Genomic DNA, 17,043 nt, shown 5'->3' with positions numbered 1-17,043 from the left:
GGCTCAGCAGGGTGGGATCTGGGCTCCAGTAAGGATGACCCATGCCTGTGGTTTTGAGGCTGTCTGGGATGTCCCCAGGCCACCAACTAGCATGGCTTATGGCTATAGAGTGGGGCCGTATCTAGACCTGCACTTTGGGCAGTGTGAGGATGCCCAGGGTGGTCCCTCACCCCCAGGGACGCCCTGGCAGACCCCCATGCCGGGATGCAGGACCACGCTTGGAGCATCCTTCCCTCAAATCAGCATCCCTTTTGGGGGTGGGGGGGGGGGTGGGGGGGTGGGGGGGCAGTGACCCCAGCTCTGATCTCCCACCCCCAAGCAGAAGGGTCCTTATTCTCACCCCACAGAACCAGAATGAGCCTGGAAATTGCAATTAATTAACTTTACTGAGCTAGTGGTCTCACCAGGGCAGGCTCTGCCCTCTCCAGTCCCAGAAGGTGCCATTGCTGGTGGCTGAGAGTCGGGCTAGCAGCCGCAGGATGCCCCGCACACTCTCCTCCACTGTCACCGGGCCCTGCCAGACAGGGTATGGGGAGAAAAAAAATGAGCCAAAAACCCCCTCCTGGCACCACCAGCCCTGGGCACAGCTCTGTCTGGTGCAGGCTGGGAGAGGCTGGCAATGCTCTAGCAGCCAAGGGCTGCAGCTTGCCACAAATTAATCATCCCTAATTTGGGTGCTGTAAGGATGGACATTAGTTTATGGTTCCTAATAAAAAAAGGGATTCATTCCCTCTGCAAGCCAGCACGGGGGTAAGCCCAGCTGCAAGAGGCTGCTTGGCTCCACCTTCTCCCCTTGGCACAGTCAGAGGAGAAGCTGAATTTGGGGTGGTGATGGCGTCGGGGTGCATGGTGTGCTGGGGAGGCAGCACCCTCGGTGCTGCCCTCTGGCCGAAGCCAAGCGTGGGGCCGGGGTGCCCTCTGCTGACATGCAATCAGGATGAGAAATGAAATAAAAATCAGGAAGGAAACGATTGTTTTGAGGGAGAGCCCAGAACTGGCCCTTTGCTGGTGGTGCAGCTCTGCTGGGAGCGAGGGGCTGCACGGGGCAGAGGGTGCCCCTGGGAAGGGATGTCCATGGGGAGGGGTGTCCATGGGGAGGGGTGTCCATGGGGAGGGATGTCCATGGGAAGGGATAATCCTGGGAAGGGATGCTCCTGGGAAGAGATACCCATAGGAGGGAATGGTCCCAGGAAGGGGTGCCCATAGGAAGGGATGCCCATGGGAAGGGGCACCATGGGAGGAGATGCCCCTGGGAGAGGGTGCCCAAGGGACTTTGCCTAGCCAGGGTGGCTGTGGACCTCCCGTCACTCACTGTCCCCTGCCGCAAGGGAGGTGTCACCCAGCCGGGGTCCACGGACACACAGAGGATCCCACTGCCCCTGTACTCCAGGGACAGGCACTTGGTGAGCATGTTCAGAGCAGCCTGGGGGCACAACAACCACCATCATGCGGTGCCACTGCCACAGCTAGAGGAGGCTGTAGATCCTGCAGGAGGTGACTCCCTAATTCCTCCCAATACCTTGCTGCAGCGGTAGCAGACATCCTGCCTCTCCTCCCAAGCCTCTGCTGCCTCGATGGAGCCCATGATGCTGGAGATGTTGATGATGGCAGCTCTACTGCAGCTCATCCCACGCTGCCCTTCAGCCTCAGCCGCCTCCTTCAGCAGTGGCAGGAATGCCTGGGGGGGGACAAGTGCTCTGGCATCACCATCCTCTTCCTCCCCGCTCTCAGCATTTGGAGCAGGGGGTGTCTGTGGTCTCACCTGGCTTGTCTGCAGGGGCCCGATGGTGTTGGTGGTGTAGACGAGGGTCATGTTCTCAGCCGTTTCGGTGGCCAGTGTGCTGCGGCGTGTGGTGCTGGCATTGTTGATCAGGAGGTTGAGGCCGGCGCTTCCCACCTCCTCCCTCACCTTCCCGACTGCTGCCTTGATGCTGTTGGGATCTGTCATGTCTGCAAGTTAATGGGGACAGGAGGGCTTGGGGACAGGCTGGTGGCCATGTCCCAGGCAAGATGCTGTAGGATGGTGGGAGGCAGCTCCCGTCCAGCAAGCATCCTCCTGGTCCCAGCAGTGACCTGGTTGGGCTGAGCCAAACTGAGGGACCTGCCTGATTGGGTGACATTTCCCAAAGCCACCCATGGATGTCATTAAATCCTGAGAGGCTTTGACCCCTTCCCGCCCCAGCACCTACCTAGAGGCAGGACCACGACGTTGGGGCAGCCCAAAGCCACCTCGTTGATAGCCTACACAGAGAAAAGGGGGGTTCAGATGTGGAGTGAGGTCTTGCTGTGAGGGTGGCCCTGCACCATGCCGGGGTGGGAACTGGGCGGCCCCAAGTGCCAGGGCTGACACGTTTCAACAAGCCCCGATGGGAGTGATTCAGGGTGAGTCACTGCTTCTCTGCACCCGCCAGAGCCCAGTGGCTTCAAAGACCCTGTCAGCGATGCTCCAAGTGTGGGGACTGCCAACAGCCCCCCGCCCAGCACCCCCTGCCATGCAGTTATCTATGCCAAGAGAAGAAAAATATTAAATATATATATAAATACATGTGGTTTTCCATGCTATTCACAGTGTGGGATGCTGACGCTCAGGCCCCTCAAAGCCAAGTGGGGATGATGGCACCCCCAGATGCCATTTTTCCCAGCCTGTCTTGGGGCTGACCCCCCTGTCGTCCCGTGCACCCCACCCCCCACCCCCCCCCACCCCCCCCATCTCCGGCGCCCTCCCTACCTTCCCCTGGGGGTCCAGGCAGGCAGCGAAGAGGTGCTGGGGGGGGCTGGGCTGCTCCAACAAGCCCTTCAGCAGCCCCAGGCCGAGCCCCCCGTCGCAGCCGGTCAGCAAGACGCTGCCCACACTGAGCCCCTCCATCCACACCGCTTGCTGCAGCTGGTTGTGCCGCCCCAGCAAGATTTGGCAATCGGCCTCGATAATTCGGGAGGAGGCACCGCGGGTGCTGATGGGATGGGTGGAGGTGGTGGGGGGGCACCGCCTGCACCTCTTCTCCTGAAGGGGATGGCGCAGGGCATTGCTTTTCTGCATCCTGGGGGCCACCTGTCGCCTTGACCATGGGGACGCCTCACCGCTCTTTACCCCACATGCATGCCCTCCTCTCCCAGCCATGGGCACCCCAAAGGGGAGATGGGACTGTCCCACTTGTCACCTCATTATTGGGGTGACCCCAGGGTACGAGCACACCTATAGGACCGCAGGCGAGGCTATTAATTACAGTACAACCTTTATTAATACTGGAATCTTCACAGTGCATTCGTTACTCGTAGCAGTGACTATGGAAATCGGAGGGGGTTGGGTGGGAGAGAGGGGAATTATCACCCCCCCCCCCCCCAAAAAAAAATTAAAAGTAAAGAGGGAATGAAAGAAAGAGAAAGAAACCTGGCAGAGGGACAGGGACGGGGAAGCGGCGGCAGAGGCGGGAGCACGGAGGGGAAATAAATTAAAAAAAGAAAAGAAAAAAAAGGGCCAAGTTAACAACAGCACCAGAAAAGTTACTTCAGTCAAAAGACAGGTAGGTTTTTTTTTTTTTTTTTCTTTTCCAAGTAATTTTTGTTTTCTGTACAAAATAAGAGAAACTCGCCCCCCCCTCCCCCAAACCCAAACATTTGTCACTTGGCATCAGCGGTTCTGGGCAGGAGAAGGTGGGGAGGAACCTAAATCGTTATTCCTAAGGTGGGGAGAAAGGGAGGGGTGCAATGCGACAGACAGCGGGGCGGCGGGGGGGGACGCTATGTACAGTGCGGGGGGGGCCGGGGGTGTTGTGCTTTCCTCCAGCCGCCGGCAGAAATCAGCTGCTTTGCTTTGGGGGGGCCTGGGTGAACCCCCTCCGTCCCCTGGACCCGCCACACCCCCCTCCAGCAGGACCCTACACAGGGTCTGCGGGTGCTGTGGGAGAGGGAGGGGGTTTGGAGGTGCTGGGAGGGGTCCCCAGTGATCCCCAGTGGGGGGGTCAAAGAGGAGGGTCAGCATCCTCAGCCGCTGCGTCCTGGTTTCCCCCCAGGTTGGAGGGGGCTGTAGTGCCTGGCCCCCTGCTGTCCCCCTGCCCTCTCACACATGCCCCCCTCCAGCCCCCTCCCTGCTGCTTCTGATCCCCGAAATGGGGCTGAGCCGTGCTGGCCCCAAGCAGGCAGCTGGGGGGTCCGGGGACAGGGCCCTCCTGCTCCTGGTGCTGCTCTGGCTGGGGCTGGGGCTGCAGCCACCTGCCTGCGCCTGGTGAGGAGCGGGGGAAAGAAAACAGGGAGAGGAGAGGACAGAAAAAGAGAGAGAAAAAAAGGAAAACAGAAAGAAAGGAGAAGAGAGGAAAAAAGGAAAGGAGAAAAAGAGGAAAAAGAAAGGAAGAGAAAAAAGAGGAAAGGAAGAGGAAAAAGAAGAGAAGAAAAAGAACAGAAAAAGGGAAGAAAAAGAGAAGAAAGAGAAGAAAAGAAGATGAAAAGAAGAGAAGAAAAAGAAGGAGAAAAAAGAAGGGAAAAGAAGAAAAGAAAATAAGAGAAAAGAGATGAATAAGACAAGATGAAAAGAATAAGGGAAGAATAGGAGAAAAAGAGAAGAAAGAAAGAAGAAAGAGAAAACAAAAAGAAAAGAGAAAACAAGAAAAAAGAGAAAAACGAGTGAAGGAAAGAAGTAAGGAAAGGAAGGGGCTGGGAGGGGAGGGAAGGAGGAGACAGAGGAGCAAAAAGCAGGGGGCAGCAGGTGCCGGCGCGTGGGGGGCTCCCAGGGAGGCGCAGTGGGTGCTCCTGGGGGGTCCGTTGGCCGCAGTGGGCACGTCCCCGCTGGCCAGGGCATCATCACGATATCCGCGGGGCCGACCTGTCATTGGTGACGGTCCTGCGCAGGCGCACCCCACGCCGGATGGCCACCAGCATGTCTTCGGCTGGGGGGTCCATGGAGGCTGCCGGGGGGGGTGCGGGGGTCTCCTCACTAGGGCCGGAGCCTGTGAGGGCGGTGGGGAAGGGGAACTGGCCTTCCCCCAGGGCATGGGCACCGGCCACCAGCTCGCCGATCTTCTCCACCAAGCTGTGCCGGTTGGCGGCCAACTGTTGGTCCTCCTCTTCCTCGGCAGAGAGGTGCTGGCTGGCCCCAGGGTAGACGGAGATCTCCATGGCACCGCCGCCCCAGGCGGTGTTGGGAAGGCTCAGCCTCTTGGGCGAAGCTTTGGCAAAATCCAGGGGGTTTGGTGAGGCATCGTCGGTGTAGAAGACGCACTCTTCACTGCCCACCCGTGTGGGGCCGGTGTAGCCGGGGGAGTCGGGCACTGTGGGGGTCTTCACAGGGACAATGGGGGGTCGGATGGGGATGGGGCCGGCGTTGGAGAGGGTACGGCGGACTGAGGGTTTGGTGGAGGGTGTGCGGCGGATGGTGGCCACCCCTGGGGTGGTGCCGGCTGGTAGGCTGGTGCCGGTGGGCAGCCCGGCGGTGGAGGCAGGACGCTTGGTCTGGATCATTCGTCGGTAGTTCTGGGCGATGTTGCTGTTGCGCGGGATGGTGGAGGACTTGTCAAAGTCGCTCTGGGGATCGCACTCCACGTCGCCATTCACCGAGTAGCAGTCGTAGTCAGAGGCTGGGGAGGGGGCAGCATGGTCAGTGCATCTGGGTGGGCAGTGGGCGGCCCAGCTGGCACTGCCAAGGCCAACCACCACCTTCACAATGCAATCACAGCCAGCCCCAACTAATGCTGTTGCAGCGCAACCACAACCAATCTCAACCGCCACCACTGCAACACAATCCCAGCTGGCCCCAACCATTGCTGGCACAACGTGCTCACCATCAAGCCCAACCACATCACCATCGGAAGGCAAACCCAGCCATCACCATCAGAGGGCAACCACAGTCACATTGAAGTCACAACCAAACCCAACTGTCCCCATCGCAACGTGATCACAGCCAGCCCCAGCCATGACCATGACAACTGGCCTCAACCATCACCGTCACAACCACCCCCGTCACAACGTGATCACAGCCAAATTCCACCATCATGTGCTCACAATCGGCTCAGCCAACATGATCACAGCAAAACACGACTGTCCTCATGGTTACTTGATCTCCAACCGCCACCTCCATTGCTGTCACCTGCCATCTGCCGCCGTCCCCGCCTGCACCCAACCTACCCAATTGGTGCGCACAAACACATCACCGCAAACCATCGCCAACGACACTCCACGTGGTGCTACCTGCTATTGCACTGCCCGGCACAACTGTAGCCATCAAGACCCAACTTAACACCCAGCTAATCAGGACACCTCGTGGTTAGAACACGGCACGACACTTGTGCTGCACACCGAACCCCCAACACACACAATCGTGAAGGATTCCTTCACCCCACCAATGCGACATGACCACAGCCCGATGCTACCAACACCCAGACCATGCAGATGTGCCCCAGGACCACCAAAGCCTCTGCCATCCCCTTCCCCTCCCTGGGGGCGGGGGGGGTGGGGGGGGTGGGGTGGGGGTGGTGTCGTTTTAGGTGGCCCCAGGTGCCTCTTGCTGCCATGGGGCAGGTACCTTGGGAAGGGATAGTGTCCTCAGAGCAGGAGGGGGTGGTGGTCTGCGTGCTGTAGCCACTGGAATACTGCAGCGAGTCCCGGCTGCTCTTCTGGTGCTCCAAGCTCAGCCCCCGGGTCAAGACCATAGCCAGGTCACTGGCGGCGGGGGACACCTCCTCCCCATGCTGCAGGGGCAAGGGGACACCATCAGCACCATGGTACCTCTCTTGGGAGCCCCCCAAAAGCCCACCACCTCTGTGCTTGCCCTGCTAGAGCCAGTACCTTGGCGGCAATCGTAGCTGGTGACATCCGGGGCCTGGGAGCATCCTCGCTGCTGACGCCTGGGTACCCTCCACTGGGCGAGCCCATCTCGGCTTCCCGCAGGTGCTCCACGCGGTCCTTGCGCCGCTGCAGGGTGGGGACCACCGGCTGGTCATAGGGGCTGGCCTTGGACCAGTCCTGCAATGGGCAAAGCACGGGGTGACGCTGGGGACATAGGGGCCAGGAGCCAAAAGCAGGGCAGGGCAGGAGAGGGCACATGCCAATGGGTGCTGCCCAGGATGCTCTGCCCTGTGGTGGGACAGGATGGGGGGATCTGTGGGCTGAACCCTACGAGGTGTGTGGGGACCCACGAGTGAAATGCAACCCGTGTGGGATGGGGGACAGCACTGGGGAATGGAGGAGAGGAGGAGGGTGCTGCTGCTGAAGGCTTCACCTTTCCACCACCTGCCTGTGCCCCAGTGGCGAAGCAAGAACTAACCGAGGTGGGGGAGCTGCACTCGCTAACCGACTGGCAGGTTTCGGAGGCCTCCGAGGACGCCGAGCTGGAGGACTTCTGCCATGCCGTGAGCCAGAGGGGGAGAGAAGAGGCAGTTAGCAAGCACAGCCATGACCCCGGGGTACAGCAGCACCCGCAGCCACCCCAGCTGACCCAAGCCCCCAGCCCAAGGCAGCTGACGTGGGAAGGCGAGCAGGATCCGACCCAGCAGCAGGGGCTGCAGAGCCGGGGAGGTGCTGGTTGGGTGAAGCCAGGATGCTCAGCCCCAGCCCTTCCCCCTGCTCACCCTGAGACCCGCAGAGCCAAGAGTCATTTTGGGAAACAGGGACGGTCCCTGCAGCCACGGCATTGGGATCCCCACAGGAGCAGTGTGAGGTTGGCAATGCCAGGATAGCGTGGGACCGGCAGCTCCCGGGGGGTGCCGGGCGTCCTGGAGCATCCTCAGCACAGGGCGAAGGGAAAGCTTTGCTCCACGCTTCCTGTGGGGGACTGGCACAAACTGGGTATTACGGGGCTGGGCAATTGGGAAATATCCTACTTCCCTGGCACGGGGAGGGGATACCTGTGCCTCATCTCTGGGGGGGGTCACAGATGGGGTTTCTCTGCAGTGTGGCCTGTGGTGCCCCTGAGTAGGGCTGGCATCCCCCAATGTTCCCAACATTTATCTCCAATGCAGCTGGAAAAACGTCTAGCGGGGGGTCCCATCACCTCCTCACTGGACCCTTGTGTTGCACCCAGCAGCCCCCACCCATTCTACAGAAGGGGAAACTGAGGCTTGGGGGTTGGTGGTGCTGATCCCCCCTTTGTACCTGGCTGGTGATGTCTGAGGGCATGGGGGAAGGTGGTTTGGAGTAAGTGGCGTCCTGGGAGATGAAGCCGGAGTCGTGCGAGGAGACGCTGGAGAGGCGGGTGGCGGCGGCGGGGGGCTGCGCCAGGCTGCGGTAGCGATAGGTGGAACTGGGTGAGCAGGTCTGGGCCCCGCCGGGCCATGCCATGCCACCCTTGGCACTGCTAACGCTGCTGGGGGGGTTATGGGGGTACGGGGACATGCCAGAGGGGAGGACAAAGGAAGGAAAAGAAAGTTTAAGACGGAGGTTCAGAGGTGGTGGGGTCCCTGGGCAGCAAGCCCAGCACCCTGCCCCACACCCCAACCTGGGGAAACTGAGGCACACAGTTCCCCCAGGGTTTCCCTTTCCCTTCTGGGGTCACCCAGTAGCAGGGGACATGCTGGAACACATGGCAAAGGTGACATGTTTGCCCCCAAACCCTCACATCATCCCCAAAACCTGGAGGACGTGGCAAATGCCAGGCACCTGTCCTGCCCCACAGGTCCACCAGCCCCGTCCCTGCACCCATGCCAGTGTGCCAAGACCAGTTCTTCTACATTACTGGGGACCAGCTGGCTCTATGGACATACAGAGGTGGACATGCAGCTCGTGAGCATCCCCAAGGGTCTTGTAAGCATCATTAGCCCCCCCAGGGTGAACGAAGGGAGCTGGGTTTCCTGCAGTGGTTCAGCGTGGAGCCCACCCCACCATACCTGCACATGCTGGACTTGCGGGAGCTGGAGCTGCTGGGTGAGGACGGGGGGGTCTGGTAGGACCAGCTGTAGTCAGAGCCCTTCAGGTCCTTGATCACCTGCAGGAAGGATGGGGTTTAAGCCTCCCAAAGATGGTATCATCCCCCCCCCACCCTCCCCAGCTCCCTGCTGCTGACCTGCTCACTAGCCGGGGGCAGCTTGTGGGGCTCGGCGGTGAGCACCACCAGGTCCTCGATGATGCCCTGCAGGTGGGTGATCTCTCCCAGCATGGTGAGCTCCCCGTTCTGCGGCCAGACAAGGGGGAGCATCAGCACCCATTGGGTGGCAGCAACATCCCCCCCCCCTCCCAGCCCCTGGTGCTTACCACCACGGGCTGCAGGAAGGTAATGAACGTGCAGAAGCGGCCCCGCTCCTCAATGAGGGCTTTGCGGACTGCCTGCTTCTCCGTCTCCTCCAGCAGCAGGTACATGTCGTTGACGTCCTGCAATGCATTGTCCAGCTGGGGCTGCAGGTCCCCCTTCCCTGCGAGATGGAGTACCATCAGTGCTGGGCTCTCCCAACATGCCCCCCCCAATCTGCTGGGGGTCCCATGGCCAAGCCAAGGCCACCCTCTCCCAGCTCCAGCTGGGAGATATCACCCCATCCTCACATCCCAATGGGTGCCATGGGGTCCCCTGTATGCCAGGAGGGTCTGGAGCACCCTCACCCCATGGCAACACTGGGCTGGGGGGCTCCTCTGCCAGCCCGTCCCCATCCCTGGCACTTGGGACCAGGGTGCCACCGCAGCGAGGCTGGCATTGCCCTGGGATGTGGGGTGCAAGCTAAGCCAAGCTAAAAGCAGGGCTGGGTGACTGGGGGGGTGCAGGGATGGATGGACAGACAGACGGATGGACTGAGGTGGTTCTGGCCCGGGGGTGACCCGGAGGAGCAGATGAAGAAGCAGAGAGGGGGCCGGGGGGGGGGGGGGGCGGGGTGGGGCAGCGGTTCACTTACCAAGCAGCTCTACAGGAAGGATGTGGAGGGGAGGGAAGAGAGAAGGAGACAGAGAAAACGTGTGAAAAGAGGCCGAGGGCCGGGGCGCGCGCCCCCACCTCCCCACCCCCCACCTCCCAGGGCCATGCCGGCACCCCCGGGCAGTGGGACCCCACAGATGCCCACCCCCCCCAGGTGACAGCGCCCCATCCGGGGGGTGCTGCGGAGGGGCTGGTACCCCTGCCCCAGGAGACAACCCTCCCCCCTCACCTTTGCGAGCCTTTTTCTGGAGCTTGAGGGTGTCGGAGGATTTTTTCTTGATTTCGTGGCGGGCTCGCTTGTATTCTGAGGATGCAGAAGTGCTGTCAGAGGGGACCTCCCCCACCGACCAGCGCAGCCCCCCCAGCACGGATCCGTCCCGTCCCGCCTGTACCTTTCGCGTGGTCCTTGTCCAGCTGGTTGGCAGTTTTCTTCCAGTCCTCAATCCTGTCCTGCAAAGGGTTTATCAGGCTTTCCATGAGGGCGCTGGAGCAGGGAGAGAAAGGCAGAGAGCATGGGAGAGCGCTGGAGCCTGGGGAGAGCAGTGCCCCCCACGCCACACCCAGCCGACATCCAGCATCTCCTTCTTCGGAGAGGGAGGGCTGAGCCCGGCCAACTCATGTCACCGATGCCCTGGGCCCACTTACTTGGTGAACTGACGGAGCTTGGCCTCGATGCTGCGATGCCGCATGCACATGCGGGTCAGCGCGGAGCCGATGTCCCTGGTGGCACCTGGCAGGGAGCGAAACGCTGCTGAAGAGGGGCAGGGGACACCCCCACACCAGTCCCAGCCCAGTTCGTATAGTGGGACCAGGCTGGCTCGCGGTGGGGATGACCAGTGCTAGGATGCGCTGGGCTTTGGGGACACTTTGGGTTGGGGGTGACTCACTTTTTCCTCCTCGATAAACCCACTAAATAAATAAATCAACATCCACTAACTAAAAAAATAAAGCACTAAATATCCCTTCCTGCAGCTTCAAAATGAAAACTTGCTCCCAGTTTTTCCCTGTTTGTCTCAAATTTGGTACTGGGGGGTGGGGCGGGGGCAGGGAAGGGAGTGGTGATGAACTGCGTGGCCAGCCAGGCACAGACTGAGAAACTTGGCTGGCCGGGAGCAAACAGCTCCAGGAGCAGCTTGCCTCTCCGGCTCCGTGCCAGGCAGCTGTCTGTGCCCCTGGCCTCCAGGCATGATCCCCAGAGTACAAAAAGGGAGTCAGAGTTCCCCTGAGGGGGATATTGGCCAGCAATGGAAAGTAGGAGCATTCCTTTTGGGTGAAACTGCTGTTAACTCTGAAGCCTAAGGATGGCCACATGGTGGCAGTGCTGCTGGCAAATCCCAGGAAAAGCAACAATTCAAAATACTTGGCTGCAGGCTAGGGAGTGATATTCTGCCTTTCCCTCCCCACAAAAAAGCCTCCAGAGACACCTCCCACCCTTTGCAGGAGTTTTGGGTAACCCCCAGCCCCCCAGTGCTGTGCAAATGGGGAAGCCCACGGGCCAAGGGCCTTCTCCTCCTGTGTCGGGGTATTCTCCTAATCCAGCTCCTAATGCTCTTATCCCGGCTCCTGCTGTTCCTAATCCGATTCCCTGCACACTCACGTGCTGTGTGTGATGCTGCCAGCCAGCCCCCACCCAGTGCCCTGCCTGAGTTTCCCCACGCCACCACTCTGCCTTCCCCCCCCCCCCCCCCCCCCCCCTCAAAAAAAAAGCAGGGATGCCCAGGGGTGGCCTGTGATGCTGACTCCCGTGGTTCTGGTCACCAGCTGTCCCCAGCATCCCCTCCACTGTGTCTCCTTCCTTCTTTTCAGTGCCTGGGCTGGAGGGGAGCTGGGGGAGCCCTAATCCCCTCGGGTGCAGTGGGCCAGTGGGTTTGGAGGCAAAGCTGATCCCAGCTCAAGCTGCTGCCTCCTCCTCCTCCCCGCGCAGTTCCAGATGGTCTGGATGCCGCCAGTCTGCAAACCAGCCCGGGACCATCTGCTTGGCAGAAGCCGAGCGGTGGGAAGTGGCTCCTCGCCACCCCACCAGTGGGTACCCAGAGAGGGTCTGGGGGTCCGGTCCCTCCACCCCATAGCAGCATTGGGGAGCCCCACCTGCAGCTTCAGCTCTTCATGTCCCCTCCCCGGTGGGTTGGGGTTTGTCCTCGCAGCAGTTGAGTGTGGGCTTCTGCATCTCCCTCCAACTAATCCCCCTACCCCAGAGCAGCCAGGATCCCCCCCGGCACCTCCCAGGTGGGTGCAGGGGACAAAGGGCACTGGGAGGGTGGCTCAGCCCTAGATCTAGGTGCATCCGGGGGGGCAGAGATGGGTATGGGGGACCACAGTGTGGGGCTGCACCACCCCAAATCTCCCTGCAAGCAAGCCAGTCCCCCGAGAAGATGCTGGCTAAGCACCCATGGGTGGTGAGGAGCAGCATCCACATGGGTGCCCACCCCACCTGCTTCCCAGCCTCAGCTGCACCCCAACTTTCCAACCCTGCTTCCCAGGGGGTGCTCCACCACCCCAGGGTGGAGATATGACTCCATGGATGGTGGAGCTGCTGCTTGAAGCCCACGCCAGCCGCGTGGGCAGGGGATACCCCACAAGGGACACTCGCCACCTGTCCCCCTGCCCAGCCAAACCTGGGGACACCCACCCCTGGGTGGGGAGGGCCCTACCTCGGGTGTTGGTGGCCATGTCAGCCACTTTCTGGAAGGCATCCAGGAAGGCAACTGCGGCCAGCACCGTGGTCCTGGGGCGGAGAGAGCAAGGGGAAGGAGCTCAGTCAGTGCTGGGCACTCTGGAGTGTGCCCATGGGGAGGGGAGGGGTGTCCCCTGTCCGTCCCCATCCCCGTCCCCCCTCACCCCAACCCTGGCCACTCACCTGAGCTGGGAGTGTAGCTTGGTGGCCTTCGAGTTGAAATCCTCCCAGATGGGGTAGGAGCTCTGCAAGGAGGGAAGGGCACAGTGAGAGCTGGAGCCCCTCGCCCCCCTGCACCCCCTCCCCAGATAGGGCAAATCCTCCCTTCACCGTTCCAGAGAGATGGAGCAGCTCGGTGGCCGTGCCTGGCTAGGTGTGACTTCTCTGCTGGCTAGTAAAGGCTGAGCACAACCCTTTCTCCCTCCTGGGCTTTTCCCTTTCCACTCCGTTCATGCAACCTCGTGGACCATGGAGACCTCAGGATTTTGGGTGAGCTCTTCCTCAAAGGGGTCAAGGCCTCTCATGGGTTTGGAAATTTGAGGGGAAGAAAGGAGCTGGTGCACAGGCAAGTTTTGAGACCTTGGCCAGCAGCAGAGCAGAGCACCCATGGACTCCCCCGGTGCAGAGATGGCCAAAACCACCACCATGGTCACAGGTGCTGGGGAGGCCACCCCGGTGCCATCATGGCCAGGCCATGCTGATGCCATCCCAGCAAGACCAATCCCAGTGCCCTTGTGGCAAGGCCATCCCAGGGCTGTCCTAGTGCCTCTGTCCAAATGAGGCCATCCCAGGGCTGTCTTGATGACACCATCCCAACGAGGCCATCACAGCGATGTCCCAGTGAGGCCAGTCCCGACAAGACCAGTCCCAGCGGTGTCTTGGAGATGCCAGTCCCAGTAAGACCATCCTGGTGCCATCCCAGTGAGGCCAGTCCCAGTAATGCCAGTCCTGGTGCCATCCCAGTAAGGCTAATCCTGGTGTCACCATATGGCGAGGCCATCCCAGTGAGGCCAGTCTGTTGTCCTGGTGAGGTTAATCCTGGTGCTGTCTTGGTGAGGCCATCCCAGTGCCAGCCCAGCATGGTCTGTCCTGGTGCCACCATGCCAGCGAGGCCAGTCCTGGTGTCACCATCCCAGCAAGGCTGGTCCCAGTGCCACCATTCTGGCAAAGCCATCCCAGCGAGGCCAGTCCTGATGGTGCCATCCTAGTGAGGCTGGTCCCAGTGCCACCATCCTGGCAAAGCCATCTCAGCGAGGCCAGCCCTAGTGCCACCACGCCAGCAAGGCCATGCTGGTGTTGCCATCCCGGCAAGGCCAGTCCTGGTGCTGTTGCCCTGAAGAGGCCATCCTGGTGTCACCATCTGATGGCAGTGCCAGGGGCTTGCAAACTCCTCTAGGGTGGCCACCAGGCTGGGACATGGGCACCAGAGCCTGCTTTGCAGGACATGGGTCACTGCACATCCCCAGCTTGGTGGCACGTCTGGGGACAGAGTTTGCACTGAGGGGGCACAGGACCAGCCCAGCATTGTTTTTTGGGGACCATGAAAGCCCCAGTTTCCTCATGAGTCAGCAAAGAATGGGTTTGAGGATGCCACTTCACGTGCCACTTGTGTCAGCACCCTGGCTCTGGGCCGTGAGTCCCAGGGTCTGCCATCACTGGAAGGCAGGGCCACCGACCCAGGGCCACCTTCCCCCAGCCACCCTGGACAGGGCGAGCAGAGGCTCCCCCCAAACGAGGGGGCACGTTGTGATGCCCCCAGCCCCTCACGATGCCAAGCAGGAGGATGGGGACGAGGATAACAGGGACAAGGACATGCCAAGGTCACCCAGGGACGCTGAGCACGCTGGAAGAGAGGCAACAGGAATGAAGCCGGCTCAGGGACGCCACCGGCTTGGGGTCTGCCACCAGGCTTCGCTGCCTGAGTCCTCCCCACCGCAGGCCGAGGGGTGCCGAGAATCCACTCACCACTGAAACAAGGTCCCTTTACCCCTGTGTCCAGCACAGGGGTCCCAGGCACGGGGCCCTAAGCATGTCGCTGCCATTGAATCCCTTTGGGCAGGGGATTATTTTTCCCTGTCCCCCAGCGCCTGCGCCAGGACACCCATGCGGCTGGAAGATGGGGACAGGAACGATGTGCCCTTAGGGGCCACTAGCGCTGGGCGGGGGCTGTGCAGGGTATTCGCCTGTGCAGGGTATGGGCTTAGGGTGGTGGGGCTTTTTCTTCTTTTTCATTGTTTTTTTTCTTATCTTTCTCACCTACAAATGGCACGAAAATTAATCCAGCCTGGTTTCCTTAGGCACACTGGCGCATGATGCCATGGTGAGGGGCTCCCGGCCCAACCACAACCCAATGGGGCTAGGGACGTTGCTGTGTGACCACGCTGGCACCAGCCGGGGAGGTGACAGCTGTGGGCTGGCTCACCCCCTCCGCAGCCTCAGCAGGGCAAATGGGGAAACTGAGGCACGGCCTGACCCCACCTCCACCCTGGGGGCATGGGGCTCGGAGGGGCTGTCAGGAGAGGGTAGTTGGGGTGAAGGCACTTGGGGAGGGGCTGATCACCTCCGCATACTTCCCTGACAGCCCTGGCCCCCACCGCCCTGGGGCTGGCACCTGGGGAGAGCCGGGATTTTCTCCCTCGGGGCTTTTCTCCCAGCGCTGAGCCAGAGTCCAGCCCCGCAGAGCCACTGCCGCCCCTCAAGGGGTTAATCTCCTTCTCGGCGAGGCTTTTATATTTTTTTTTTTTTTATCCCCCCCTCCCCTGCTTTGGCAATGACAGCATTGTCTGGCCTGGGCTGCAGCAAGAAGAGAGGAAGAGGAGGAGGAGGAAGAAAGCTTTTGACTCCCCAAAACGACGGGGGCTAAACCCCAATGCCAGGGCTGGCAGTGGGAATTTCACTCCCCCCACCCCGTCCCCTGCCCCGAGATGAAGAAACCCGGCTGGTCCTGTCCTCCCCGCTCAGCTCCCAGACAAAAATGCTCCCCAGCATTTTTTATTTATTTTGTTTGAAATGAAAACAAACAAACAAAAAAAAGGCTTTTTTTTTTCTTTTTTTTTCTTTTTTTTTTTTTTAAACACGGCTCAATCCTGCTCCCAGGGAGGGTGAAGGTGATTTCCCTTCCCTGGGTTGGGAAATGGGATCGAGGAGCCGAGGGGGATCTTTTTGTTCCATTGGTGCAAACCCCAGCGGGTCCGGCAGAAATCCAAGCTGGGGAGCAGAGGGCGGTGGGGACAACGCAATGCCCAAAACGGGTGATGATGCCAAATGTGGGGCCAGTGGTACTCGACGCGGGGCAGTGATGCCTGGCCTGTGATTCCCAACACGGGGCTCTGGTACCCGACATGGGGCTCCAGTACCCGGTGATGGATACAGGGCTGATACAGGGCTGTGATCCCCAGCACGGGGTCTGATGCCCAACACAGGGCCCCGATGCCCAATATGGGGCTGATGTGGGGCTCTGCCACCCAGTGCCAGACTCCGACGTGGGGCCCTGATGCCTGACATGGGGCTCTGACATCTGATGATGGATACGGGGCTGACATGGAGCTCTGACACCCGGTGATGGATACAGGGCTGATAGAGGGCTGTGATCCCCAGTATGGGGTCCGACACCCAGCACGGGGCCCCGATGCCCAATATGGGGCTGATGTGGGGCTCCGGCACCCCAGTGCCAAGCTCCAACACCCGATGTGGGGGCCCTGACAACCTTCGCAGGGTCGATGTGGGGCTCCGATACCCGCCACGGGGCCGCGATACCCAGCTCGAGGCTGGACAGCAGAACCCCGGTACCCGCCGCGGGGCCCGATGCTCACCGGTCCGTGCCCGCAGCGGGGGCTGCCCGGGGGCGGCCGCGTGTGCGTGCGCGGGGGAGCGCTGTCACGACAGCGGAACGGGGCGGGGGGGGATATGTCCCTACCTTCATGTCGTTGATGATGGCTTGGAAGAGGCCGCCGAGGGCTCCGCACTCCTTCTCCGCCGTCTCCATCGCGGCGCTGCGGCAGCCCGGGGCGGGCGGCGCCGCCGGGGGAGGCCGCGGCGGCGGGCCAGGCTCAGCGGCGGCGGGGGGCGGGCGGCGCCCGGGAGTCGGCGGCGGCGGCGGTGGTGGCGGCGGAGCGGCGGAGCGGCGGGGGGGCCGGGCGGGGCGCGGCGCGGTGCATCGCACCCCTTCCTGGGGGCTGAGCGGACCTGCCGCCCCCCTGGGCCGCCGCGGAGCGGAGGAAGCGCGGAGCGGGGAGAGCGAAGCCGAGCGGGGCGCGGAACGGGGCGCGGAGAGCGGCACCCCGGGGCGGCGGCGGCGGCGGCGGCGGGGGCGGAGCGGGGCGGGATCTGCGCGGCACATGCGCCACCCGCCACGGGGCGCGGAGAGGGGGAGGAGGGAGCTGGGGGGATGGCGGGGCTGCAGGGAGCTGGGGGGGGGATGCTCAGGGGGGCGCCCCGAAGGAGGGACAGCAGCGGGCAACCGGGAGATGCGCCGGTCTGGCGGGGCCGCTGGTGCTCGGGGATGCTCTGGGAGCTGCTTGGGGTGGGGAGGTCGGGGAGCGGTTCC

The 17,043-nt window shown here is 61.6% G+C and overlaps 2 protein-coding genes across 3 annotated transcripts; both read right to left on the bottom strand.

Annotated features, from left to right (window-relative positions):
- Nucleotides 1-400: 400 nt before the first annotated feature.
- Nucleotides 401-3,037, bottom strand: LOC147414994 (uncharacterized). Its single transcript, XM_086469154.1, has 6 exons — nt 2,729-3,037; nt 2,190-2,241; nt 1,763-1,950; nt 1,520-1,678; nt 1,313-1,423; nt 401-514 (listed from the first exon to the last, which is right to left on the bottom strand). Exons 1-6 carry the CDS (start codon nt 3,035-3,037, stop codon nt 401-403), a joined length of 933 nt encoding a protein of 310 aa, XP_086325280.1.
- Nucleotides 3,038-4,794: 1,757 nt separating this feature from the next.
- Nucleotides 4,795-16,482, bottom strand: MTSS2 (MTSS I-BAR domain containing 2). Of its 2 annotated transcripts, XM_086469003.1 has the most exons (15): nt 16,414-16,482; nt 12,681-12,742; nt 12,475-12,548; nt 10,469-10,553; nt 10,216-10,307; nt 10,053-10,127; nt 9,804-9,812; nt 9,175-9,332; nt 8,987-9,094; nt 8,811-8,908; nt 8,080-8,290; nt 7,253-7,327; nt 6,775-6,951; nt 6,512-6,677; nt 4,795-5,567 (listed from the first exon to the last, which is right to left on the bottom strand). In XM_086469003.1, exons 1-15 carry the CDS (start codon nt 16,480-16,482, stop codon nt 4,795-4,797), a joined length of 2,232 nt encoding a protein of 743 aa, XP_086325129.1. The 2 variants fall into 2 exon arrangements, with proteins under 2 accessions (XP_086325129.1, XP_086325128.1); XM_086469002.1 differs by lacking the exon at nt 9,804-9,812.
- Between the last annotated feature and the right edge of the window lie 561 nt (nt 16,483-17,043).

This window comes from Leptosomus discolor, chromosome 8, assembly GCF_034619465.1.
Source record: "Leptosomus discolor isolate bLepDis1 chromosome 8, bLepDis1.hap2, whole genome shotgun sequence".
NCBI lineage: Eukaryota > Metazoa > Chordata > Aves > Leptosomiformes > Leptosomidae > Leptosomus > Leptosomus discolor.
Note: the sequence above shows the minus strand (reverse complement) of the source record. Positions and strands in the feature narration are given on the sequence as shown.

Coding starts and splice junctions, on each gene's coding strand:
- LOC147414994 (XM_086469154.1), bottom strand. CDS start 3,037: ATGCAGAAAAGCAATGCCCTGCGCCATCCCCTTCAGGAGAAGAGGTGC. Junction 1,679..1,762: donor GGCCCCTGCAGACAAGCCAG/GTGAGACCACAG, acceptor GTCCCCCCCCAG/GCATTCCTGCCACTGCTGAA. Junction 1,424..1,519: donor TCTGCTACCGCTGCAGCAAG/GTATTGGGAGGA, acceptor TTGTGCCCCCAG/GCTGCTCTGAACATGCTCAC.
- MTSS2 (XM_086469003.1), bottom strand. CDS start 16,482: ATGGAGACGGCGGAGAAGGAGTGCGGAGCCCTCGGCGGCCTCTTCCAA. Junction 7,328..8,079: donor CCTCAGACATCACCAGCCAG/GTACAAAGGGGG, acceptor ACGGCATGGCAG/AAGTCCTCCAGCTCGGCGTC. Junction 6,952..7,252: donor AGTGCAGCTCCCCCACCTCG/GTTAGTTCTTGC, acceptor TGCCCATTGCAG/GACTGGTCCAAGGCCAGCCC.